General features: G+C 46.8%; 2 protein-coding genes across 2 annotated transcripts in view; one reads left to right on the forward strand and one right to left on the reverse strand.

The window, feature by feature from the left end:
- Positions 1–17220, forward strand: part of LOXHD1 (lipoxygenase homology PLAT domains 1) — a gene marked incomplete at both ends in the record, with an annotated part of 147378 nt that extends 130158 nt beyond the window's left edge. The window contains 4 exons of the mRNA XM_084225643.1: positions 10738–10908; positions 12067–12205; positions 13708–13869; positions 16740–17220. Of these exons, the coding sequence (XP_084081769.1) occupies positions 10738–10908; positions 12067–12205; positions 13708–13869; positions 16740–17220 (953 nt within the window). The remainder of the gene's footprint in view (positions 1–10737; positions 10909–12066; positions 12206–13707; positions 13870–16739) is intronic.
- A 9589-nt stretch (positions 17221–26809) lies between these two features.
- The window catches only part of ARK2C (arkadia (RNF111) C-terminal like ring finger ubiquitin ligase 2C), a 50302-nt gene continuing 49764 nt past the window's right edge, over positions 26810–27347 (reverse strand). The window contains exon 8 of the mRNA XM_084225212.1: positions 26810–26936. Coding sequence (XP_084081338.1) covers positions 26819–26936 — 118 coding nt within the window. The 3' untranslated portion in view covers positions 26810–26818. The remainder of the gene's footprint in view (positions 26937–27347) is intronic.

Below are 27347 nucleotides of genomic sequence, written 5' to 3' on the forward strand. Positions count from 1 at the left end.
TGTGTGGTCATTCAGGCACCAAGTGGTATCTTGTAACAAATGCATCACTAACACTGCTGCGCTGGCATTCCATCCCACCCCGTCTTCGTGCAAAGGAGATGATGCTGCATTAGCAAGGGCTTGCTCACTGGTGGCCAAGGTGAAGCTCCACAGCTCTCACAGGCTCACACCTGAGCCACTATTAGCAAAGCTGTTTGGCAGCAATATTTATCACAATCTGGGGAGAAATGGCAAAGGGACCACCTGGTCATTACCTGGTTGTTCTGAGGCAGCTGGTTTATGGCTGGGACGGGTTTCATGCCAGTATTGATGTGACCTGGCCACCATCCTCTCAACTACTCCAAGTTGTGGCAGATGGGGAAGGCTGCATGTCATGCTCCAGCAATAAAAGATGCTATCTCTGGATTAGACTTTCCCATTGGAAAGTCTTTGAGAGGGAGAAAAAAACACATCTAATGGTAGCCTCTGTCTGCGGTGAAATATGGGAGATACAGCCACATAACATGATTGTTTATTCCCAGACACTGCAAGCTCGGAGCTCATATTTATCACTCCCATAAGACAGCACAATTTAGTTGATTAAACTCCATAATATCATGTTATATAGCTGGTGCTGAATGCAGTAAGGGAGCTGCTTTCACCTGATTACTTTGCCAAAACACTAATTCCTTAGATCTGCGGTTTAGATGTAGATATGGAAAGAGCTTTGAATGAGAGTTTTAGCTCAATAAACAGGCTTTTTGGCTGCTCCCAGAGTGGTTCAGAAATCCTTCTGATAGCACCAAGAAATCAACATGGACCTGCAGATTTGCTTTCAAACCTATTACCTGCTAAAATGTGTGCTAAAAGAACTTCTTCCCCGAGTGGCATCATGGCTCCCTGGTGACTGGCTGTGCTAACAGGATGAAATAAACACACCAAAGCAGAGCTGATCCTTAGGGCTCAGGCACATGGACAGACTGGGATGCAGGAAGGTGGAACTGGATCAGATCAAGGGTCTGAGCAGCTCTTTCCAACAGCAGCATCACTGGCTGCCTGAGGAAGAGGACGGGCTGAACGAGCATCTGTAATCCTTTCACAATCCTCTTCATTCCGCATGATGAATAGCTCAGGGCATTTCCTGAAGTGGATATAATTTTTGTCCATTAAATAATTTCCAGCGAATTTTCTCATTCAAGGTCTTTCCCAGGCCCTCCAGGAGACGCTGGCACCCACACACCCTGTGGCAGTGAGTCCCACGAGTCTGCTGCCTGCTGCATGACGAGCAAATCCTGTTAATCCAGGAGGGTTTTGCTGCCTTTTCCTTCTTGCACAAGGAGTCACAACAATCACAGTTCACCTTCTCAGTGCCACTGATCACGCTGCTGACACAAGTTGGTAATTGCTGGCTGTGTGCAGCTGCTTGGTGGCAAAGGGAGGTAACAGAGTTTAGCCTTAGGCTAAGCAGTAAATAGGCTCAATTAGTTTAAATTTGCTCTGGGCTAAGAATTTGTACCCAGATAACCACCACAAGTCAGCTAAATACTAAGCTGCGTGTATAAACTAAAATATGTATATAAATACACATGGCAGCCTCATATTCTCTTTCCTTATTTCCTCACAACACTGGTTTCCACTTATAAATACCAGTCCTCACCAGACCTGTCTGACAGCAAGGTTAATTTAAGCCTTGGATAAACACCATGCTCAGGTTTTGTTCAGCAAAAATGTTCTTGCTTTTCCCCACAGAAAGAAGGAAAACTGTTGTTTAAATCATAACATATGTTGTCTACATTGTTCTTGCATTAGTCATGTGAAAGGCATCTCCTATCTAAAACTTCACACAATTCAGCATGACAGTTTGTTGGGTGGGTAGAGCATTTATTACTGCCGAGATCCAGGATATAGCTGTCCTTTGAATATATGCCTGCTCCCTATATATAATTTATATAAATTGGCTGTGGCACTGCCTAGAAATTCCTGGCTCTATTTCTTTTAAAGGAGTAGTAGGGTCAGGGGTCAAGTATGTTTTTTGTCAGATGCGTGAGGGACTTTGGGTATTAAATAGAAATGTGTTTGTATTTACTGCTGCTCTGAGGCTTCAGACGTTGATCATTTTTTCTTTACCTCTTTTCTGGCTTTTTTGGACTCAATGGCTCTCTACCAATGGCCTGTGGAAGGCTTGGCCTCACGCTGGGCCACCCCATTGCTCAAGTTCTGAATACGTGGAGCATGCTTGGTGTTCTTCTCCTGATCTTCTAAATTATCAGTCCCAATCACAGAATCACAGAATGGTTTGGGATGGAAGAGTCCTTAAAGACCATCTCATTCCCATCCCTGCCATGGGCAGGGACACCTTCCACTGTCCCAGGCTGCTCCAAGCCCTGTCCAACCTGGTCTTGGACACTGCCAGGGATCCAGGGGCAGCCACAGCTGCTCTGGGCACCCTGGGCCAGGGCCTGCCCACCCTCCCAGCCAGCAATTCCTCATTCCCAATATCCCATCTGTCCCTGCCCTCTGGCCCTGGGAAGCCATTCCCTGGCTGCTGTCCCTCCCTGCCTTGTGCCCAGTCCCTGTGCAGCTCTCCTGGAGCCCCTTGAGGCCCTGGCAGGGGCTCTGAGGTGTCCCTGGAGCCTTCTCTTGTGCAGGTGAGCAGCCCCAGCTGTGCCAGGCTGGCTCCAGAGCACAGGGGCTCCAGCCCTGGCAGCATCTCCGTGCCCTCCTCTGCACTGGCTCCAGCAGCTCCAGGTCCTTGTGGTGATATTTGGGTCCAATGACACCACATTAGGTGCCCCATCAGGGTTAGTCAGGGGAAATACCAACCATCCAAAGGCTTCCTTTTCCCTGCCATATCAAGATGCCAGCTGCCTGCCAGTATTTCAGGATAAAATACATTTAAGTGCCTTGCCCATTGTGCTCAGTGTGCCATGCACCACAGCTCAGCATCCTCCTCCCTTGGTGCAGCCTCGCTGCTGTGGCTTTGCTCCCAGTTCTCATCCCACTTTTGTTTATCCTTTCACTGAAATTTGACTGCAGCGGGGTGTTCAGAGTTGAAGAGACAGTAATTGCCATGGCAAGCCTTTCAGGAGGTCTTTAAATTGCAAACACCATGTTTTCATCCTCTGGAAAAGCACACCAGTTTTATGGTCCCACTTTAACGCTTTTAAATGCCATTTTCCCCACAAAAACTGCTGAGTGACATCTCTGCATGAGACATAAAGGAGGAATGAAGCCCCCATCTAATTTCTCTAACTTCAGTAAAAATGATTAGGGAGGAAGTTGTTGCTCATTTGAAAACAGGCAGTTTAAAGACTTCCCAACTGCAATTTCAAGGAACTTGTTCCTGATTTTTTTTTTAGATGTTTAGAGCTCACCAGTGAGACTCTGGTAACAGCAAAGTGATATGAATGAAATTTAGTTTTAATTTTGCTCCATGTCTTTTTATCTTGCCCCTGTTTACTTTGAGATACTGACGTTCAACCTAATATATTTAGACTCCCTGAGCAAATTTAATCACTTTCAGACTCCCCATCTCCTGATCTCAGATAGGGACTATGTATTTTCTCATATCTCAGTTCATTTACTTCTACATTTATGCAAGATCAGTATCTGTAGGTCTGTAGAAATGCTGGCTTTCTAAATATAGGCCTCAATTTTTTTTTTTTAATTTTTTTTTTTTTTTTTAGTCTACTATAAGGACTAAATCACCACTCTGGAAGAATGACTGAAAGTTTCTCAGTATCTCAGTAACAGAACTGTTTACCTAGAAAAAGGCTGGTTTCCCTCCTTTTTAATGTGGTGGGGTTTGGGGTGTTTGTTTGTTTGTTTTTGGATGGCTGCTGCCTTTTTCTCCATGGAACAAGGAAGCATGGATGGGAAATCTGGACTTAGCTCCCTCATCTGCCTGAGTAGATTTGAACCCAGGTGATAAGCAGTCTGTCTAAAGTAGTTACCTTCAGATTCTTGATTATCTCAGTTGCCATCGACCACGGAGAGCCAGGAAGAGTCTAACAATGGATAAACCAGACTTTTCTGGGTTGTAGGGGCAAAGACAAAAGTAAATACCAAGGTTATGGAGCCAAGCTTCTTCTTTGCCTTCCCATCAATTCACCAACTGCTCTGACATTGTCTAGCAGAGTTTTAAATAGCCCAGCTGCCCCAGCGACTCCTTTTGGGTGGCTCTCCCAAAAGAGAAAGTATCTTATTGCCTTTTTGAGTTGTACTCAAGACAAAACAGTTTATATACCCTTGGTTTTCCTTTCCTTTCCCTGAAGGAGCTACCTTTTCCAGGAGCAGTGTCTTGACTCAGATGTTAAATTGCCCAGGCCTTGAACTCGCAGCACACGGCCATTCCGGAGGTCTGGTTCTGCAATTCATGGACATGATTCCAAGCCTTTGGGGCACTTGTAGGCCATAAATTATTTAAAAAAAAAAACCTTAAGAACTGTCCTTTTTTAGCCCTTTGTAAGGATTTACTCAGCTATCAGGCCCGAGAAGGCTTTTTCTAAGCCTTCCCTCTCAGCTCTGGACTGTCGCCTCATAAACTCTGCTGATCCTCAGGGCAGATTTGTTGAAGAGTTTCTGCTTTAAATAAAAAGTGAGAGGACGAGAAATAGATGTGTAAAACTGCCCAAGGAGAGGAGAGTCCATCACACTCTCTGCTTTGTTGGTGGCTCAGTACAGAGGAAGGCAACCCCAACTCCTGCACATCCTTCCGCAGGCATGGAACACCTCCAGAACTCAGACTGGGCTCGAGTTGGGGTGCAATCTGCAGACTTGCAGCATGCCAGCAACAGTGCCATGGCTGATTAGTCCTTCAAATTGTCCAAATCTGGCCTCAGCACCCTGGGATATCCCAGCACTGACCCACAGAGCCCCCTCTCGTATGCCTTGCACCTTCCTCTCTCTTCAAGGGCAGGTTTTGTCACCCAAGGATGTCGTCACAAAGATAAGGATTCCACCCTGTGAGGATTATGAGGCCCAGCCTTAGATGGTGGAAGGTGTCCCTGCCCATGGCAGGGGTGGAATGGGACGAGTTTTAATCTCCTACCCATCCCAAAGCATTCCAGGATTCTGCGAAAGGTGAGCTACAGGTGTCACAGCTTAACCAAGAGATACTGCCAAGGTATCACAGTCCAGAAGTGACATGAAGCAGAAAAAAGGTGTAAGGAATTCAAATAGCAGACCCACAGAGAACACAAAGACTTTGGTGCTGACCTTGTGCATTCATTCCTTTCCAATCTTGTGAATTGCAGACCCTTTCAGAAGGAGCCCAAAAGGACAGATGTAGCCTTAGAATTATCATTTCTGTAAAAGCTTCTCTTTTCTACAGGCCTCCTTTGCTCCTCTTGGGGACAAATTATCCTGCATCCTTGTTAAAAGCTTTTGCTTCAAGTATCCCTCTATAAAATACCAAATTTCCTTCAATCACAAGAACATAATCTGAGAAATTGTTCCATCTCCAGTCTGAGTTGATAAGTGTTTTTGCACAGGAGTAGTTCATCTGTAAGATGTGAGGGCTGGAGGAGTGGGGTGTGTCTGAGGGTAATTTATGGGTGGGTTTGACCTGAGTCAAATCCTGAACTCCGAACAAGTTGCAGAGACAACAGAGGAGAGGGGGCGCAGGGCACCTACTTTCTAAAACCATCCCAAGTGTTAATCTTCTGCTTTCTCAAAGATTGTGAGAGGGTTTTTTGCACTGCCTGTCTGCCCTGATGAGAAATGTTGTGGTGTGAACCAACATGAGCCTAAAGGAGAGATGTACAAAATGGATCTATTTTTATTCTGCCACTGGCTTGCTGAATGACCTTGCGTAAATCGCATCCCTGTACCTCGTTTTCAATTATGCAAATTAGGGATAAAAATTATTCACCTTCCTAGAGTGTTTTGAGACGTACTGGTGCACAGCTAGATGCTATGATTTTAACACCTCACAATTAATGCTCCATTTCTAGCGATTTGAAGCTGCTATCAAAACTCCCACCACTTTCTGGGTGATGCCTCACGAGGTGGGGTTTAGGGATGAATGCTCACCTCACCAGGCAGGGGACAAAAAATGTCAGAGGATGCCAGGCTGATGAGCTGTCTGTGCTGTGGTCGTTACTTTGTGTGTCAGAAAACGTGGAAATTTTTAAAAATAAATAAATAAATTTAAAAATGCAGTTAGGGGGCTGAGGAGTGCTGGCTGGTGGCTGTGAATGGCTTGGCAGCAGCAATTCTTCACTGGCCCTTGAGCAGTCAATGTCCCTAGCAGGAGGGATTTTTTACTCCTGTGGAAACATAAGCACCAGTAATGACTACTATTATCCTTGATCAGACATCAGCTGCTTCCAAAACCAAACCAGAAGAGATATTGCTACAGAAAGTTAAGGGATAGAGAAGATAGTCAATGAATATGGCTGGAAAAAGTGGAGACTTCCATGGACATGCGTGTATCCAAGCATGGATGTGGCTCTGACAGCCACAGATTTGATCCCACCAGGTCTTTATTTGCCAGGAATAGTCAATATTCACTAAAGCAGGGTCAGGGACCAGGTGCCTGCTGAGCACTGAACCCACCACCCTTGTTTCACCCCATTTTTTTCTCCCATTCTCCCATGTTTCTGCAGGTGTCAGAATGGCTTAATATTCTAGGGGTGAGTACAGGCAAGTCATGGCTGTCCCTGAGAGAGGCAAAAGAAGCTTCTGGTGCTGCAGGCTGGGGTTTTAGTTAAATGAAGCAGTAATGTCATTATCTGTGTTTCATCTGCGCTTCTACAGTCAGGCTCAATTGTGCTAATCACTGCAGAAATGGGCGGCAAGGAGCTTACAATCCAACCTGTCCAATGTCAGGAAAGCAGAGACTCCCAGCATCACCTGGGGAAAAGGAAAGAAGGTCCTGTGAGGGTCTTTCAGGTGGTCCCTGCCCAGAATCCCCCAGTGGCCAGCTTGGATCCTTTTAGGAAAGAGGATGAATGAGATAAATAACTGCTCTTTTGGATAAGGACATTTGGGGAACAGAACACATTTCCCTAGATCACACTAAATTATACAGAGTCAAGCAAGCAAAGTGATTCTTTTTTCCCCAAAGCTCTTCTCTTCCTCTAATTACATTTGAAATGTTTTGCATGCTATTGAAAATGTCACTTCCAGCTGCAGACCATTAAGGAGCCTATGTGGCACTGCCATGGGTTTTATCAAGGCAGGTTTGTTGCTGGGGATTTCAATGGCAGCAAAATGAGGCCTGGGGTGAAATACCTTTTGTTACAAATGTTGAACACTTGTTTTGGTGGTAGGGGACCTTTCACAAAGGCACAGTGCTCGCCAAATTATTTTAAAGACCAAGGGATGAATAATTGGGCAGGAACTACTCAGATGTGTGCTATTTCTTCCCTTCTGCCCCAAAGCATTAATGGAGGCAAATGCAGTGGTCCTGGTTTGTGCTGGGCCCACAGCAGAAATTTTTGCAGCTGATGTTTTCCTGAGCACTTGTTTTCCTGGTACTGTTGTTTGAGGTGCCAACAGGACACAGGCAGGTCTGCTCTGGTTTTCTCTGCAATCATCCAAAACTGAGTGATGGAGCAGCTCTGGCTCTGTGGATCAGAATCAGGGACAGTGTCCAGGGGAAATGCTGATGGGCCATTGCTGCAGAGATCCTTCAGTTTCTCCTTGCAGCCAGGCTGTGTGAGCAGTGGTCAGGAATTGGGAAAGTCCTTTCACACTCCTAAATTCACATCACCTTTCTGGCTTCCCTTCCTCTTTTGCTTATGCTGCTCTATAACCCAGCTTGGGCTGTGGATTTGGTGACTCTGGGGTGGGAGTTTCCTTTCCTATCTTTGCTTAGGTGCTGAAGAGTCTCTGAGCCCATTGCAAAAGTCACAGAGGAGCACAAGGGGTAAATGGGATGATAGCCTGAAACCAGGATTTCATTACCTGGAAAGTAGTTCTGCAAACATGGCTTGTTCTCCGTCTGCTGACGTGATGCCCAGCACACAGAGCCAGCCCAGCAGAGAGAAAGTCTCAGATTTAAACTCTGTGCATCACTGGCCTTTCCATTTTCTTTTTCATACTAATGCAAAGAGGAATTTTATAAATACTTTCCCAGTCTGAAACAAAAGAAAAACAATACCTTTTCTAGTAGAGCAGGATGCATTTTTCAGACATGAACTAACCCTTCCATTTCCACATCAGCTTTTAAATGGTGTTTAATGCTGTGGCAATGAAACCCTTGATGTGACACCACTCCTGGCACCATGGGACATGGACAGGTGGGGAGATATGCTGCTATGGACATATCCAGTACAGCTTTCACCTGGGCGAGCTATTTCTCCTAGAAATGAAAAGAATTTAGGGATCCAAATACAGGTCTCATAATCTAATTTAAGCCACTAACAATCAGGAACGAAAATGAGAGAAGGCAAATTCTAGTGAGACAGAAATGTTTTTTCTTCAAAGCAGACAGGAGGATGTTTAGGGGAAGTTGTACCATTTTTCTAGGACTGTCTATCCAGCTCCTTAATTTATATACCCCTGTGCTGTAAGGGACACCCTGTTGGCATTTGCTTTTCAGCCCTGATCCCTGACAGAGCTCAGCACTTGCTCCTTAAATAGCCCAGAGCTGATAAAGGCATTTTTGTGGGGAGGAGCTGCCTTTGTCCTCAGCTCCAACATCTGCAGGAAAGTCAGGTCTGTCCCATCCCTGCCTCTGATAAAAGAGCAGGAATTTGTTGCAGCTTCTTGGCGAGTGTGGCTGCTGGCACCAGGCTGAAGGAGAGGGAGGAGGGCACGTGCATCTCACCCAGTCTCCTTTCTGGTACTGCTGCTTAGCCCTGACCCTGACCCCATCATCCTGTTTGCTGCTGGCAGCCAGGCTGATCAACAACTTATTCCATCCTGGTCTGCAGGCACTGACATCTCTCACTGCAGAAGGAAGGCATGTTTTCCTTCTTTCATGCTGTTGTCACCATGTAGATGGAAGCAGAGCAGCCTCCTGAATATCCTGCAGAGATGTTCATTGAACTTAAATGGAAAAGATCCTACCAAAAGATTAACAGCTGACACTGCCAACATGTGCAGAATAAATTTCCAAAACAGCCCCAAAGAGCAAGTTGCTCCACTTCAATCACAGTGGGAGACCTGGAAAACTTCACAGAATTGTGGAATCACAGAATGGTTTGGGATGGAAGAGACCTTAAAGACAGTTGTGTTCCAACTCCCTGCCATGGGCAGGGACACCTTCCACTACCCCAGGTTGCTCCAAGCCCTGTCCAGCCTGGCCTTGGACGCTTCCAGGGATCCAGGGGCAGCCACAGCTGCTCTGGGCAACCTGTAAAATCAAAGCAGATGGAACCAGACCCTTCTCACCAGTGTCCAGTGGCAGCACAAGAAGGAATAGGCTCAAACTGAAATAGAAGAAATTCTATTTAAAATGAGAAAATAAAGCTTTTTTTTCTCTGCATGGGTAATCAGACTCTGGCACAGGCCACCCAGAGAGATTGTGGAATCTCCATTCTTGAAGATATTAAAAACCTGGCCAGACCTGGCCCTGAGGAGCCTGCTTTAGCTGAGTTTGCCCTAAGCAAGATGCTCGACAGATGACCCTTCCAGGCACAATGACTTTGCAGTTCTGTGCCCCTGAAATTTAAGGGGTGAATGGTGGTGTTGGTTGAGGTCTGTGCTGCAGAGCACACAGTTTAATTTCCTAACTCAGAGAAGGTTCAGGAAGACAAAGCACAAAACAGCAATGGCTGTGAGGCTGGTAAAGAACTGCCAGCATGTGGTGTGGAGGCTCACAGTCCACAGGAGAAGGGCAACTTGTTGACATAACTCAAAAAATGTGCCATCATTTTCTATTCAGAGATGATGAGGATTAATTTTTGCAAACGTAGGAAATAGGCACACGGCAGTGAATTCCTGGAAGACCAAGAGCTGTTTAATCTCTCCAGGATGTACATAATAAGCGAGCAGATATGTCTCATCATGAACATAGCATTTTTTGTCTGACTAATAGCAGGACTTGAAAGTAGAACTGTCAGAACCTCCCGTCCCCACTGAGGTCAACAAGTGTTCCTGTGATTTTAACAAAGAAATCAGGAAAACATTCTCAAATGTTGTTTTCGTCATCTTCAAGTTGCTTTTCCAATGGGGAAAAAAACAAACCTAGCAAACAAAGTAGCAAGCTAAAAAGGTGCTGTGGCTCCTCAGAAGGCCCCAAGGGAAATGTAAAGGGATTTGGTCATCCATGCTGGAACATCCATCACTTTCCTCCAGCCTCTGCACTCATTAATTTGCCCTCGTTCCTTGGCAAGGATGGGAAGTTTCTTTGCATGTTCTGGCTGGAGGGCCAAAGGAGGAAGTTGTGCTTTACATTCTGACTTCAAAGAGGAGAGAGCCCCTACCTTAATGCTTACAAAAAAGAGGGGGACAAATGTTTTAGCAGGGCCTGCTGCAATAGGGCAGTGGTGGTGGTTGAAAACTAGAAGAAAGTCAATTTAGATTAGATACATAAAGGAAAAAGTGTTTTACAATGAGGGTGGGGAGGCTTTGGCACAGCTGTGGCTGCCCCATGCCCGGCAGTGCCCAAGGCCAGGCTGGATGGGGCTTGGAGCAACCTGGGATAGTGGAAGGTGTCCATGGCCATGGCAGGAGAGCTGACCTTCAAAGGTCCCTTCCAGCCTGAACCCTTACTCGATTCCATGATTTATAGCAATAACCAAGGAAAGGTACCTCTCCTCCCATATGCAGACATTCAGACCTTTTTTATTTCTGCTGTTTTACCAGGAATTGCCCCAGGCTGGCACCTGGAATATATTGATGTGATGGACTCTGCCATGGACAAGACGTTTCGGTTCCAGTGCGATCGCTGGCTGGCTAAAGGTGAAGATGATGGGCAGCTCATCAGGGAGCTGGCCTGTGCCAATAATGACATCCTGGAACTGAAGGAACGGACTGGTGAGTTTGGAGTGCTCCTGTGCCTTTTCCTGAGGGATCTCAGAGGTCACAGAACATCTCCTGCAAGCTGGAGGCTCCCATGCGGGCTTTGGGGGTTATTTCTGGACACTTCAGCTCAGTAGTGCAGTTCTGGGATAAGAAAGAAATGAAACAGGATTTGTGGGGAAGAAAAAGATCTCATTCTGGGTTGAAAGCAAAGAGGGGCCCATCTGCAGTGGTTCAGTCCATCAGTAAGCCATGAGAACACATGGAAATGATCTCATTAGAAGCAAAGTGCTTGAGCCTTTGAGGTGGAAAATAAGTTCAGTCCTTAAAGCTTGGTAAGTAACGTTGCTCCAGCTTCCTCCTTAGCTGGTTCTGGGCTATGAGCTTAAGTGTCCCAGCTGAACACAACAGCTGAGCTTAACAGCCCATGGCCCTGGATCTGCTCTGGGTAATCCCACTGGGGCCAAGGCAATTACACTGCTGTCTGATGTGGGGGTGACTCAGCCAACAAGAGTTTCTTAACCACACTGAGATATGCAGACTCCATCTCAAGAGCTACTGCACCACTGCCCTTCTTCAGGAGAACCCTGGGGAGACAATAATCACATTACTTCACCGTGATTGTGCTCTGCCCCTGAAAAGAAATCAGCCTTGTGAGGGTCGTTCTGGGTACTTAAAGGCCACCACAGCATCTGAGCACATCCTGTTGGGTGCAAGGACACCCTCACTCTGCTAGGAACAGTGGCACAAATTTAAGGGGAAAAAAAAAAAAGAAATAAAAGAAAATATGGAGAATTCAGGCTGTGTTTCAGATTAAATGCTTAGCACAGCGTGGAGCTGGACACAGCTTGTTCAAGAAGGACCTCAGTCATCCTTGTGGATCCCTCCAACACAGAATATTCTATGATTCTAAGAATAACTCCATCTATTCTTGCTACCCAATTGAACAGGACTCCTATTTTTCATGTATTCTATCCCAAACCACTTAGAAGTCAAAAGTCCCACAGATTTCAGTGTGTTTCCACCCTTATTTTGCAAATGCTTGCTGTCTTGTGGGCTGTGATAAATATTAGGAAAGGGGTTTTTAGGCAAAGTGACAGCCAAATGAAGAGATCTTGCAGGCCATCTGCTCTCCCTTTTCTGTTTAACGTGTGTTTTAATTGTGCTTTGAAGCCTATGAGATCGTCACAGTAACCAGCGACAGAGAGGATGCAGATACAAAGGAAAACATCTGGATCATCCTGGAAGGGAAGATGGGCCGCTCAAAGGAATTCCTCATGGAAAACTCTTCCAAGAAAAGGAGGTTTGAAAGGTAGTAAGAAGGTTGGAGGGCCAGAGGAACTCCCCACCCGTTGTGTTTCCTCCACAAATGCCACCTCTTCTTCTTGCCATAGGGAGCTGTGTTTGTGCCATGCTGCTTCTCACCCCCCTTCCAAAAAGCCTGATGGCTTCCCACTTGGATTGCAGGGAAGATATCAAATGGGCTTCTGCTGGGCAGCCACAGAGTAGGTTTTAGAACAGCGAGAAAAAGGCATTTGGCCAAAGGAAATGCGGATGTTGCGCATGTGTGTGTGTGTGTGAGTGTGTGTGTGTATGTGTGTGTGTGTCCTTTTGTCTCCCTACATACAGAGGCTCCTGGCAAGCCTCCAGGGAGGCTGTGTGGATTTTGAGCTGGGAGGAGCAGAAGGAAGCTGGAGGTGGATTTAGTTCCTTTTACAGCATCTCGCTGGGAGTGGGAATCAGAGAGAAAGTAATAATAGTTGGAGGCTAGATGTTGTCAGAGCTGCTCAGATTTGACTTTGCAGATGGATCTGGGGGGAAAGGCTGTGAGATCACTGTCGTGAGAGGAAAGCCAGGAATCAGCCTCCTGCTGGAGGCACATCCAGGGAACAGGGGGCATATTCCTTCTCCCACATGGCCCAAAGGGCTCCAGGTGTGAGCAGGGTTTTCTGCTTGTTTAAGGAGAGGGCACCCCCTTTGGAGATGAGGACCTCGCCAAAGTCACGGGCACTGCTGATGTTCTGCTGCTTTGCAGGGAGGAAAGGTTTTTCCTGGAGAAGGAAGGTGAAATTCTGGCTTATGTGGAGCACAATATGACTGACTGAGACAACACATGAAATATGAAAGAACAGGAGGACCTTCCTGAGCTGATGGAGCCTGTGGGGGACTTAGACACCCCTCTTCACTAGGCACAGTCTGTCCTTGGAGGGACCAAGGGCCAGTCCAAGGAAATAAACCCAACAGATACTCAAGGAACACAACAGGAATCCAGTCAACACTTTGTCTCAAACCTATCAGGCCTGCCCATGGCAGGGGTTTGGAATTAGATGATCTTTAGGGTCCTTTCCAACCGAAACCATTCTGAGATTCTGTGATTTGATTGTTCCTCTGAGCTATTTCCAACTCGAGCTTCAGGAAGGGTGGCTCAACTAGCAAATTTAAAACTGCTATGGTGGGTAGATGTGTAACAGATACAGTATCTGTCAAGAATGAATGAATAAGTGCTGGAGGGGAAATTAGTCATTCTTTAGCTTTATCTATAATGAGGCAAATTGATTTTGTATGTGGAACAGCTCAAGTTTATCCTAGAAAGTCCTAGTGGCAACAATTTAAAGTGCCACCCCTAATCAGAGAAAATACTAAATTTAAATATGGAAATTATACTTTGTGTTGAATGATTGTAGGTTAAATCAAATGACTGTAAATTTGGCTTATCTTCTATCTTCCATAGCCATGTGCAAATTACTTAATGTCCATATGAGGCAAGTCACTGGCAGCCTTCAAGATGCTGAAACTGCTCCCTGTTTCCTGCAGGGGAGCAACCGACACATTCCAGTTTTCTTCAAAGAACGTCGGTGATATTGCAGCCATCTGCGTTGGTCACTGCCCAAAAGATGGGAAGAAGTCATCTGCAAAAGCTGATGTCTTCTGGCATGTCCAGGAGATTATTGTGACAGAGATGGAGCTTTGCAACAAGTAAGTGCCTTCTCATCCGCAAGGAGCTGCCCTGGGAGGACACGGGGGAGGTGAGCAGCTCTGCACGCATCCTCCTGAAGCATTTCAGGCCCAGGAAATAACAGAAGGTCTTGTTTTCTGTTATGTAGCTTGGTGTGTCAGGTCCAGAAGGTCCTTGCCTGTGCAATTTCTGAGTTGTTAGAGAGGGTATTTGCATGTGCAGCTGACTTTCTAAACAAGTTGGCTGGGGTGAATCTCACAGCCAGGATGAATTGATGTCTCACATTACGGAAAATAACCAGAGTGGCTAAAATTCAGGTGTAGGATACTCTGCACAGACTGGTCTTTAAGTCTTGTGGAAGATTTCCTGGAAACTAGAATAAGACAAAGGCTGAGCCTCTGATTCCGACCAGTTTGGATGAGAGATCCTCCTGGTCTGGTCCAAAAGGCCACACATGACTGGAAAGGTTACAGTCCTGCAGCTCAACCGTGCCTGAAGAGCCCTGAGCACGGTCAGGTCATGCACACTTTGATCTGAGTCCCAACTTTGGAAGGGGAGCAGATTCCATAGGGACCGTGCAGGAACAGAGGAGATCACCCACTTGCAGAGCAAACTGCACTCCAGTAAAACAGTCCACGACTTTATTGTGGATTTCTTCTCTTTTCCACGACATTTCCATTGCTGCTAAAGAATTTAACTACGAGGAGTTTGTTCCAGCTGAGACAATTGAGTGTTTAAGAAGAAATCCTTGAAGTAGAAGGGTTTTTTTAGAAGCTGAGAGTCTCTCCTAGCAAATTAATCAGCCAACTGAAGAGCCTTAATAATATTTGCTGAATGAAAACTCAGTCAATTGCATACTAAAACATGCTCTTTTCTCCTGGTGGGGAAAAGCCTGGAACCCTCTAAGTCCAGCTGTGCAATCAGATCCATGCACTGAACTCATTGGGAGCATGCTGAAACTGCTGGGGCAGTGTGTTGTGAAGGGGCCAAAGGTTTTCTTGTAAAATCACACTTTTTAGAGATTGTTTTAAATTAAAAAGGCCAGCCAGAAGGTGTGGGTAAAGCCTGCAGTCTGTCCTTACACTGGAGCAGGGCTCCAGCCCTGCAGACATAGCACTTCACAGTGATGTTTGCCATGCACACAAGCAACTGGAGAGCATTCACCATGAGAACAAGTTCTCACTTATGGTATTACCCATCCCAAATATCAAAAAACCTACCCAGACCAAATTTAAAGAGTTACCAGATTGTTGCAGCAATAGTTTTGAATTATACCAGGATTTTTCCTTTCTTAGTAAGTAAAAAGATAGTATTTAAAGATTTTCCTTGCATATTTCAGGGCTATAAAAGTAATTTTGGCATGCACCCTTTTACTTCCAGACCATGAGATATTACACAGCTGAGGAAATCAATCTACAGCACTGGGCATCCTCTCCATCCCACTCTCATGCAGTTTTTCTGTCCCTGAGCCTAAAATTTCTGTTGAATGACACAAATCCCCCTGGAATTTCTCATCTATAAAGCTTCTTTCCAGGGAATAAGTGCTTCACTTTGCCCACAGACAATGCCAAGAGTATAGGAAGTGCTTAAGAAACACCATACAGCTGGATTCACAGTGACCCTTCCTCCAGGTGCTTGTGTTTTACACACGCACTGCAATCCAGCCACACTCCATTCAGGAAGACCTGCTGCACTTCAGTGAAGGTGGGGGAAGAGGGAGAACCTCATTTGGAACTGATCTGCATCACTGGAAATGAAATACATCCTTAACAGCAGAGTGCTCCAGCCCCTGGCTGAGTGCCAGCTTCGAGGCAATTTATGGATGTGCTCGGTGTTCCCTGCACATCCCCAGAGGCAGCACTGCAGGGACAGGGGCTGTTGGCATCTGGTACCTATCATTCCCCTGTTCCCACCTTTTTTGTTCCCTGCTAAGGATGAAACAGGTGATCTAGAAAGGACAGGGAGATTTAAACCTCCATCTTTCCTGGTCCTTTTTTTTAATGCCTTTTTCCTGCTTTAGCTCTGGGTCTCACTGCTTGTCCTGCCTTGGTGGGTCTGGAACTGGCCATGCCATTGCACGGGCTGAAGAGGTGACAAGAGCCCCACAGATCCTTCCCATGTGTGGGAAGAGGTCAGATTTTTCCAGCTGCAAAGTTCCAGCATGTCTCTCCTTCTAGAAAAATATTCAAGTTCTGGTACATAGAGGGGAAAATGCTGAAAACAGCATTAATGTGGGGCAATTTAGTAGAATCACACTCCCTAACTTGCTGGCTCCATGTTTGTACCAACAACGTGGCACAGCTGGGCAGTGCCTGTCCCTGTGCCGGCACTGCTGAGGCACCTCCAGTGCTGGGGACAGCTCTGGGCCCTCAGGACAAGAGAGACCCTGAGGGGCTGGAGCGTGTCCAGGGCAGGGAACAGAGCTGGGAAGGGGCTGGAGCCCCAGGAGAGGCTGAGGGAGCTGGGAAGGGGCTGAGCCTGGAGAAAAGGAGGCTCAGGGGGGCCCTTGTGGCTCTGCACAGCTCCTGACAGGAGGGGACAGCCGGGGGGTCGGGCTGTGCTCCAGGGAACAGGGACTGGAGGAGAGGGAACAGTCTCAAAATGTGCCAAGGGAAGGACGGACTGGCTATTCCAGAAAATTTCTTCATCCAAGGAGCTCCCCGCCCTGGCAGAGCTGCCCAGGGCAGCAGTGGAATCCCCATCCCTGGAGGGGTTTAAAAGCCATGTGGATGTGGCACTTTGGGATCACGGGGCAGTGCTGGGGTGGGGTAGCACTTTGACTCAATGCTCCTAGGAGACTTTCCCAACACAAACAATCCCTCAATTCTCTCACGTTTGCCCCACAAAGCGGCCGCCCGTGCGCTAACCTCCCTCTCACTCCCCGCGGCAGGTACTTCTTCAGGTGCAACGCGAAAATCCCTCTGCACTACAAGCGGCGAGACTACAAAGTCTTCGAGTGTGCCAAGGTCACCGAGAGCTTTGCCAGCAAAGCCCGGAGCCTGGTGCCAGTGAAATACGAGACCATCGTGGTGACGGGCTTCGAGAAGGGCGCGGGCACCGACGCCAACGTGTTCATCACCATCTACGGCCTGAACGGCGACTCGGGGCGGCGCGCGCTGCGGCAGAAGTTCAGGAACCTCTTCGAGCGGGGCAAGACCAACAGGTTTTACCTGGAAACGCTGGACATGGGGGAGCTGAAGAAGGTGCGGATTGAGCACGACAACAGCGGGCTGGCTCCGGGCTGGCTGGTGGAGCGGGTGGAGATCACCAACTCGGCCACTGGCGTCACCACCATATTTCCCTGCGGGAAGTGGCTGGATGAAAACCGGGGGGATGGGTTGATCTGTAGGGATCTTTTTCCTAGGTACTGAGGAGGGTTTTGATCCCTTCAGTATGTGTATTTTTTTTTCTCATTATATTGTTTTATATTGCCTTTTACTTTTTAATACACTGCCTTTTGTATTGATTTTTAGTAGCAAGACATTCTTCCTGGGTTAACATTTTGTAAAAGTAATGTTGCTTTTTTTTTAAAAGTGCACATAAAACTGTTAATTAAATAAATGTATTTATTCCTTACTTATGATTAAAAGCTACAACCAGCATAGATATAAACTGTCCTTTACCAGCTCAGAGGTTTGTCCTTTCAGTGCTATGCCTTGACAGAGCTGAGAATACCTACCGACCTACTCTACTGATATGCTCCACTTTTAGATAAGCATAGAGGTTAAGAGAATTGAAACTCTTTTATTTAAGAAAATTGAGCTTAGAGATCCCATTTTTTTCCCACTTCTGACAGCTGCAAGCTCTGCACATCCATACACACATATGGACATCTCCAGAGGGCACCACATCAAAAAACAGCAGGCACAGTAGGATGTTCCATGGGGAATTTGGGGAGCATCTGCACCCACCCAGCCAGGTCTCAAGCAGTGGGATCTGGGTGATGTTTTCCACCCTGGGAGCATTTTCCCCCTCCAGGGCAGACTTTGCTCCCTGGCTGAATTCCTACAACTCTGCCAAGAGCTGAGATCTATGGTTACAGCTGCCAGTGCAAAAGACCTGCCAGATAATCAATTCCACAGCAAGGAAGCTGTGCTAACTATATTCAAAGCTGACTCAGGATAATCATACCCTACATGGCCTGAATACCAGCTCTGTTTCAGAGCAACTGCCATTCATTTAAACTTTTTTTTTCCTTTAATAAGGATTCTGTTTTGTCTTTTTCTGTGTCTGAGAAGGGATTTCCCAGAGGCAGTAAGGGCCAGTGCTCCTGTCAATGAGCTCTTCCCAGGCACTCACACCTCTACAGGTACCAACAAGAAAATATGTTCATAAATCATTGCTCCTGGAGCCCTGTCTCTCTGTAGGATGCAAAGCAGCAGGACACATCCTTAGGAGGAAAAAGGGAGGTGTTTGAGCCATGAGGACCTTCCTCCTGGCCTAGCCTGGAGAGGACACTCCCTCTCCCAGAAGCTGGTTTTAAGCAAGAACTTTGCAAGAACAGGGATGAAAGGGGTAAAGAGTGGGCTCAACCCGCTAAGCCCACCCACCCCAGCAGTTCTGGGTTGAGGATGATGCTTCTGCTGGCACCGTGCCTGGCTGTGCCAGGCCACGAGGCAGGACCGTCCCACTGCTCAGTCCCTCACTCCTCATGGGCAAAGGAGACCCAGCAAAGCCTGGTGATGCTGAGACAGGAGTCAGAAGCATATTAGAAATGCTGTTGATTGCCCAGAGGTATTTGAAAGCTCCTAACCCACTAAAGCCCTTCCAGGGAAGTTCTGGATTTCTGTTTCCCACAGCAGGCACCACCAATGAGACATGACTTTATATCATGGCTGTCTGTGACAGCTCACAAATAATAGCCCAGACTAATTCATTTTAGAAACCTTTATGGTAACTGATGGTTCTGGAGCAGAGCAAGTTGCTTAAATGAGCCCAGTAATCAACCTCATCAGGGATCATCTACTCACTGAGAGGAATAATAATAATAGCAGCCTTTGCTGGCTGTGCTCTCTCTCCTCACGGCAGGCGGGTGTGCCTGGCCCTTAGCAAGGAGCTGGGAGCTCACAGGAGGAGCAGAACCGCCCTGAGGAGGGCTGGAGGTGATTGCTAGGGTCTGATTGCATCCCTGGGATCCTACTGGGATGGAATACAGACTCCCTGGGTACCCAGGGGGTCCCATGAGTGGAGTCTGGTGCGTCTGGGTTTGCTGGTCTTGCACAGTGTCCTTGCAGTTCCCAGTGGGTGTTTGAAGCAAAATAAGGGTCAGGCTTTTGGTCTTCCCCCACTCCCTCCCACCCAAGTTTAACCAGCACTGTGGAAAAAAACCTCTCCTGTCAAGAAGTTTGGCCCCTTTTCAGACAAATGAGTGCTGCTGTGAAATAGGAGTTTGTCCCTGCAGTCCCAGCATTTCCAGCTGGCTCCAGTCACCCTCTGCTTGGTACAGGGCGGGGGGAAAGCTGGTTTTAGAGCATCAATTTAACCCCTGCCACCCCCTGGGCAAGCTCACTGCACTGGTACTTGCTTCCATGGCCAGGCTGGATGGGGTTGGGAGCAACCTGTTCTAGTGGAAGGTGTCCCTGCCCATGGCAGGGGGGGAACAGAATCTTTGAGGTCCCTTCCAGCCCAAACCATTCTGTGAGCCCATGATGATTCTATGATTCCATGATTCTTCTATGATTCCAGCCCAGGGGAGCAGTGAGGCAGCTCCTGACCCACACACCATCCCTTCCTGGGGCAAGGAGGAAAGACAAATTCTTACCTTGCGTGTGAGGAATCACAGGGGGCAAGTGGCTAGAAACATGGGTTGAGGCACATCTGAAGCAGGAATTAATATCTTCAGGATGACCAAACCACTGTGCAGGTGGGAGATGAGTTTGTAGGTACCTGGGGTCATCAAGGCCACCTGCCATCCCTGGGCAGGCTTATTCAGCACAACAGCTCCAGGCAAAGCTGCCCTGCAAAGGGCCAAGGAGAGTTTGCTGATGGAGGGTCAGCACCCACATCGACTCCAGGAAGGCAACCTTGGCGAAGCATGAAAGAACTCTGCTTTTTTCCGCTGAAGACTTCAAACAAGCCCCTCCTTAGTGCCAAGCTCAGCTGCACCCTGACTCTGGGGAATCCCTCTGTTGCTGCAACAGCTGCTATTACAGAAGTAATAAGGCAAGAGTGGAGTTTTTCCAGCCGCTGGATTTGCGTTAGGCTGCTAGATTCAACACTTTCTTAGACAAGTGGAGATCTAGGGAGAAGAAAAGCCAAAATTTTCCTAGTCCTGTGCCTTTTGCAGGGCTTAGTCAGTCTTTTCCTGTGGAGGCCAAGCAGCCCAAAGCTGATATGTTGAGCGGATACAAAGCTCTTGCTCTCACCACCAACCTCTGCCTTCTTTTTTTTTCACTTTATTTCCTAATTCCATTTTAATGCACATTCCTTCATCCTAAAACAACAATGTAAGTAAGAAGCAAGAGCAAAGTACAAGATTGGTAGCACTCAGTGTGAGTCTTCAAAACCTGGCTGTTCCATTGTATTTGTGTTCTCCACCATTTTGGGACTCTGATGAAGTTCTGTGTTTACCAAATTTAGGTTTACTAAAGCACTTGGGTGCTGCCAGTGAAAACAAGCATAAACAAGGAGTACTTAGCAGTGTTTCATGCTGAAAGACCAGTTGCCTCTTGGTGCAGGACACAGAAAATTATTTGCAAATCTCTTTAAAATTGTTGTGAAGCATTTTTGGTGGCATCATATGTCTATGTGAACCCTAGGCTTGTGAAGGGGGAATGACTGAGAGATGTGAAGTATCTTATATTCCATATGTAGAAAATATCTTACAGTCTTCCTTGCTCCTTCCTTATGTCTAGAGGCCAATTCTAAAAGAGCTCTAGAAAAGAGCTAAAATGAAAATTTTTTTTAATAATAATAAAAAAGAGAAAAAAATAAATTTATTAATGGGGTTGTACAGCTCTGAGCTGCAACCTGTGGGCCAGTTGCAGATTTAGACACCACGAAACACTGGATAATGATGGATAAGGGCTCAACTTCCCGACCCTGGGCAGCTGCAGTGAAAGCAGATGCTGGCGGTGAATAAAGATGTTGCATTTTGGTCCGTGCTGCTGTGCCGTGATGGGCAGAGCCCCTCTCCCTCCCCAGGCAGGCTCTGTGCTCAGCAGGGCTGTTATCAGATTGTGGCAGCTCCTTTGCTGCTCCAGCTCCGCAACAAACCCGATTGCCATCTGCAGCACCTCTCTCAGCAGCGTCGCCCTTTTGGAGGACATCAGCAGGATCTCAGCGAGAAACTGAGATTTTCCCCAGCTGGACCAGCAGGTCGCTTTTAACCTGTTTTCTGTTTTCTGAGTTTCTAAAAGCTTCCTGTACCAAGAGCTTCGTGTGGCGTGAACACGGTTCATCCCTTATGCAGCTTTTGATGGAGGCTGGAGGAGCCGGCAATTCCCTTCAGCTACGGGAACCAAATCTCTGTGATCAGCAGCCACTTCTCTCCAAGGCTTATTTAAGTCTAATCACACAGTCAAAGCTGGGCACTGGCCTCAGCTTTTCAGGAGGAGCAGCTGAATCAAGAGTGGGCTGGAGCAGAGACTGGCACCATTTGTTGTGGAAGGAAATAAAAGCACGGGAGGACCTACAGAATGGATTTTGCAGGATGCAAAATTGGGGGTGTGACCCATTGGATTCTCCAATGGGTAGCAAAAAGGACTGAAAACACCCTCAAATGTACCTGGATTAGTTTGAAGGGTTTGGGATTTTTTTTTTCTTCCAGTAATTTTCTCCTTCCTTAGTTATTAAACTAGAGATCCAGACAGAAGGAAATCCCTCTCCACCAGGAAAGAGGGTGGGAGAATCTGTTGGTATCTCTGCCGGACTTGCTAGAAATACCTTACAGGCGCTGTGTGATAGTGTTTAGAGGAGAAATCTCTCTTTAACAGGCAATTTTCTGAAATTCTAGAAAGCATTTTGGTACCTGATGACCAAACTGGTACCACAGGGCATCAGACACAGCACTGTGCCCGGTGTGGAAAGCCTCACCTCACCTCTGCCACAGGGCCCAGCCACCAGCAGCCTCTGCAAACCAGATGGGCAGAGCATTTTATACCCCAGCAGAACTTCTCCTGCACATCAAAGACACAAGCAGTGGAAGGAGAATTGATTCCAACCCAAAGAAACCAGAAATGAGCAGTAAATAAAGACCAAGCGACCGCCCTGGTAGGTGGCTTCTGCGTGGCACAGGTTTATAGTTAGCAATGCGGTTTGTTTTATTAGTTATAAATAAAGTACAAAAAGTCCACCAAAAGTGAATCTAAGCATTTACACAATTTCTAATGTCTTTCCATTTCTTCAATGCACTATTGCTTTAATATTAATAATAAATATTTTTCTAGCTTTCTTCTATAAAATAGTCTATGTAGCAAAATGTTGCACAGCACAACAGAACAGCAGTAGGAATACAAAAATGTGGGTGATCCTTTCACCTGCCCGGGTCATTAAAGGAGACAGGGTTTTGTTTACTCGCTCCTTATTTTGCTTATCCCTCTTACAGTGACTTTGGGGGGGAGGACAACCAACCCCCCAGTCCCCACACAGCTCAAAATCACAGCTCCAGGCTACAGGGGAGGAGTGTTACAGAGCAGCAAGGTAAAAAACACAGACAGGTTTAAAACCTGGGGTAAGGCAAAGTCAACAAAGCAGCGCAGCACCCTGAAGGGACAGAGAGAAAAGAATTAAGGTACTGTGATTTTGTGCCTTTCTAACCCAACTGAGAATTTCATCCAAAGCCTTTTTGTGGGGAGGATGACTACTGGCTGAGCACATGCATCAAACCCCACTTCTGCCTGTACACGGCTAAATGTCTGCACTGACCGAGCATGGTTATGGCTTAAAGCTTGAAATGTTATCAAAGGTTCTCTAACCTTCTGGCAAAGCTGGAACTCGTGATACTCAGGAGCCTTTGGGGAAAGGGCAATGCATTGCAAGAGTGGCGCAGCCACAGCAGGATGGGGATGCTTGGCCATGCCATTTTGGGTCTGACCCCCTTCTTGGGGGCAGAAGGGCTCTGGGGCAGGTCCCAGCTCTACACTGGATTAAAAAATTCCAAATTGACGCTCCCTCCTGTACAGGAGGGATGAAGCCAACTGGTCAAGATCAGTGTTAAGAGTTTCTGCCCCATGCATGTGTCAGAGCCGGGTTACAGCCAGTGCCCATGGCAGGCGTTGCAAGGAGATGGCAAATGGATCCCGTGTCCATCCCAACCACTCTCAGCTAGACGTGGTGTCACAGGATCACAGAATTGTTTGGGCTGGAAGGGACCCTAAAGCTCATCTCATCCCACCCCCTGCCATGGGCAGGGACACCTTCCACTATCCCAAGTTGCTCCAAGCCCCATCCAATCTGGCCTTGGACACTTCCAGGTATAGGACAGCCACGCTTCTCCGGGAAACCTGTGCCAGGGCCTTCTTAGCCTCTGAGTAAAGAAGTCAACCCCTAAAAATGGCATTGAGTCCCTCAGTTCTGTTGCCTCCAAGCTTAGGCTCACCCCATTGCCTCCTTCACCCCAGCTGGGTGCACTCACAGAGGGTGAAAAGAGCCAAACCAAGCACTGACAGACGCCAAAAATTACAGAGCCACCACACCTGGGCTTCCTTCCTGGGCTTTTGAGACAATTTGCAGAGTCTTGCACTAAAGGCATGCATTGCCCCTTGCAGTGGGGGCCTGCTGGGTGTTATTGCAGGGTCACACAAGCAGCAGCAGCAGCAGCAGCATCACCAGAGGCATCAGGGACAGGGCAGTACCAAGAAACAACCAAAATGTTTTGGCTTATGCAGAGCGTCGTTAACCGCCTTCAATGTGCAAGGACACAAGTGAAAGGATCACCAGAGTTTGATTATGAGTGCAAATAATATTCATATATATGTGCTAAACACAGTCACTATATTGCAGTTTTCCACTATGTCACAGCATACAGAATCAAAGGTTTGCATTTTTATGGAATGTATCCAAGGTAACAGCACCACAGAAATACAGTTTGTAATCACACACCCTGATTTTTTTCTTTTTTTTTTTTCTGTTTTTGACAAGATAAGCATTACCCCCCACATCCCCTGTTTAATTTTATTTTAAGTACCGATGCATGCAAAGCATTCCATTCCCAGAAACAATGCAAAAATGAGGTAATAGGAGTAATAAAAAAAATTAGTAGTAATTTCTAAATAAATAAATTATAATTAAAAATGCAAAAAAACAACTATAAAAATAATTAAATTAGAACCCACAATATCTACAAGTTAGTCATAAATTATGATTGTTAAATATAAGGCATTTAAACTCACAAAACCCTGTAAACTATTGATGTTTTGTTTCTAGATTTGTTGTTGTTGTTGTTGATGTTTGTTTTGTTTTTAAACCCATCCTAACTCGCAACCTACTTGTACAAATTATTTAAACGCAAAGGAACCTGACACACTGATACAACTCCAGACACTGTAAATTCTCACGCACCTTGGGATCAGTCACTCACACGAGACCATGGGAGTTTGGTGCTTTTCTTCATCAAAGGTTTGTTTGTTTTTTGTTTGTTTGGTTTTGGTTTTTTTTTTTCACTTTGATCAATTTTTTTTTTTTTTAAAAACTGTGCTTGTTTCTTAGGCAAATAGTAACACTTTTCCATAGGCTTTAAAAGAAAACACACGGTCCAGAAGTGTTCCTCATTCCCTCCCCACCCATTGGGGGTATCAATCCCCCTGTTGCTCTCCCTGCTTCTCCCCCGCAGGTCACACCTGGGCAGACCAAACCTGCGCAGAGTATTTTGCCACCAAAACCTTTGCTTGTCGTGGTATTAGTATTATTTGTAATGCTGCTTCAATGCTGGTGGAGCAGGACCCATAGGTATCCATGGGCCACTCCCTGACCCATGGACATCAGGGCTGGGACCACCACATTCCCCAAGAAGCCGTCACTTGTGCTGGGTGGCAAATGTGTCATAAAGTCATGGAATGACTTGAGTTGGGAGGGACCTCAAAGCTCATCTTATTCCAAACCCCCTAACGTGGGCAGGGACACCTTCCACTAGACCAGGTCCCTCCAGCCACCATCCTGCCTGGCCTTAAGCACTTCCAGGGTTCTCTGGGCAACCTGTGCCAGGGCCTCCCCACCCTCACAGCCTTATACATCTTCCCTATATGTCACCGTTTGTCCCCTTCCACTCCCTCCCGCCTGCTTTGGCACACAATGAGAGAGGCTCCTGCACCCTCATGTGGGGCTTCCCTTCTTCTCTCTCCTCTCTCACTGGGGAAAAAAGGAAATCTCTGTGTGCCTCTGAGGCTGGTGTTTTCCAGTTACAGCTCATGAGAATCTTGCAGTTTCTCAGATGAGAGTTTATGACTGAATCTACTTGGGAGAGCATTTCTCTCCAGTGAAATATATGCTCAGGGGAGACAGAAATCATTCCCACCACACCAGCATTTTCAATAGATTATGTTTCTAATTCCCCTGCTGCTTCCCTGCAGCTCCTTTCTCCCTTAGTATGAAAGAAAAAAAAAAAAGAAACAAAAAGACAACTACACGTTTTGGTTATGAATGTCAGTTTTCCCGAGAGTTTCCCTCCTGATCCCTGCAGTTGGCGTGCTGAGATCTTTTTTTTTTTTTTTTTAGGGGGAGCATGGATCACAACAGCTCACTCCTTTGGGTATTACCTCTTAATTCTGAGTGTTAATGTCATTAAGTTTCATTTTAACAGCCACTGATTACTCCGTGTGGATATGGCCTGAAACATGCACACAAGCCCGCGTGGGCGCGGGCGCGCGCGCTTTGGGGCAGGACACGGCCCCCAAAAGTGGCAGCCCCACCTCCACCCTGCCTTCCCCTCCCGCGCCCAGGGGCTCGTGGTCTCAGCAGTGTCTTGTGAGAATCGAGTTTTCTTCTGTACCCTTATCAAGAGATGCTTTGGCAATGGGAGGAGAGTCAACGTTTTGCACCTCTCAGCACCTCTCCGGCGTTGTTACGCGCCAAAGAACAGCAGAAGGCGCCGACTCCCGTAACCATCACTTTGGAGCAGTGCTGGCGAAGCCAACACGCCACCCAGCTCACAGAAGAAAGCATCACGGACAATTGCAATCATGTAGACAGAACTTCCTTGGATTTTGATATGACAAGCTACTTTGTTAAAATACAGAAAGCAAAGAAACAGCATCTACTCAAATACTGTGCCGCTACAGAAAGTGTCCAGCACCAGCAGACAAGCAGGAACGAAGCTTTTCCCTATTGCTTCGTTCATTTTATCCCCAATTTTTATTTTTATTAAGCTTCTCTAAATTTGCAACACACTGTAAATGCAAGGGAAAGAAGCACACGCGGCTGAGGCAAAGAGCACAAACCCTTCTGACTGTAAACAGGATTTTGCTTTTTCTCCTCTTCCCCCCACCCCGAGGATGGGGATGTTTGACCTCTTTATTCCCCCTCTGCAATGTATTAATCAGGCACCAAAATAAGGAATCTATGAAAAAATATTTGGTGCAAATTAGGTAACAGCAACATGTCCACCACAAGATGAGTAGGGCATCAAACACAACATTTCTTAAGCTAACATGCTCCAGCTGCCATCCATAGAAATAGCTAAAGGACCCCTAACATGTTTCTACATATTTGAGAGGTATATATACAATCCCCATGAAAAGCAGGATTGACAGGCCGGACTAACCACAACTAGTTCCTTCATATTCAACACTAAAATCTTCTGCAGCACGGGGTCTCTGAGCTCCGGGAATGCCAGCTCCCTTTCACTGGGCCTGTATCCTGCGTATATGTGCAATATCTTCTACTGCTAGATATTGTATCACCTCCTCCTTCTCCTCACTACCGTGCCTGCAGACTTCCCCTCTCAATCAAATGGCTCAGAAGGCAAAAAATTTCGCTGCAAGGGTTTATGGCCATACGACCTGGTAAGGAAAATGGTGTGTCCAGCTAGTCTTTTCAGCTGTCCGAGCCAAGCTGTGTTTCAATGTCCACCCTGCAGATCGGGCACTTCTTGCTGGTGGCCAGCCACTGGTCCACGCACACTTGGTGAAAGAGATGCATACAGGGCAACCGCCTGCAGAGAGAAAAACACCACTGCTTTTTAGGTGTTAGGGTGGAGGAGGTCCAAGGGAGCAAAAAGAGCTGAAAAACCTAAGGTTATACTCCAAAGCCTCTTAGCTCTTCATGGTTGTGTCACATTAGCAGTCAGGTGGGCCCACACCGTTCCTGCATGAGTGTCCTCAGGGAACCTGATCACGCTTTACCTACATCACCTCTGCCATCATCATGTATCACCCCTGTGATACTGGGGAGCCTTGAACCATAAGAACTGACAGAAAAAGGATCAGGGCTTTTCTTGACAATTTAAGGATGAAAAGAGAAGAAGTACTTCTCACCTGCAGTCCCTTCAGCCATGATAGTTCAATTTCTTATCCCCATCCTCTGTCACAAGCAGAGATTTGACCCCGTGAGCAGCCTGGGATGT

Source organism: Fringilla coelebs (genome assembly GCF_963513975.1).
Source record: "Fringilla coelebs genome assembly, chromosome: Z".
NCBI classification, from domain to species: domain Eukaryota; kingdom Metazoa; phylum Chordata; class Aves; order Passeriformes; family Fringillidae; genus Fringilla; species Fringilla coelebs.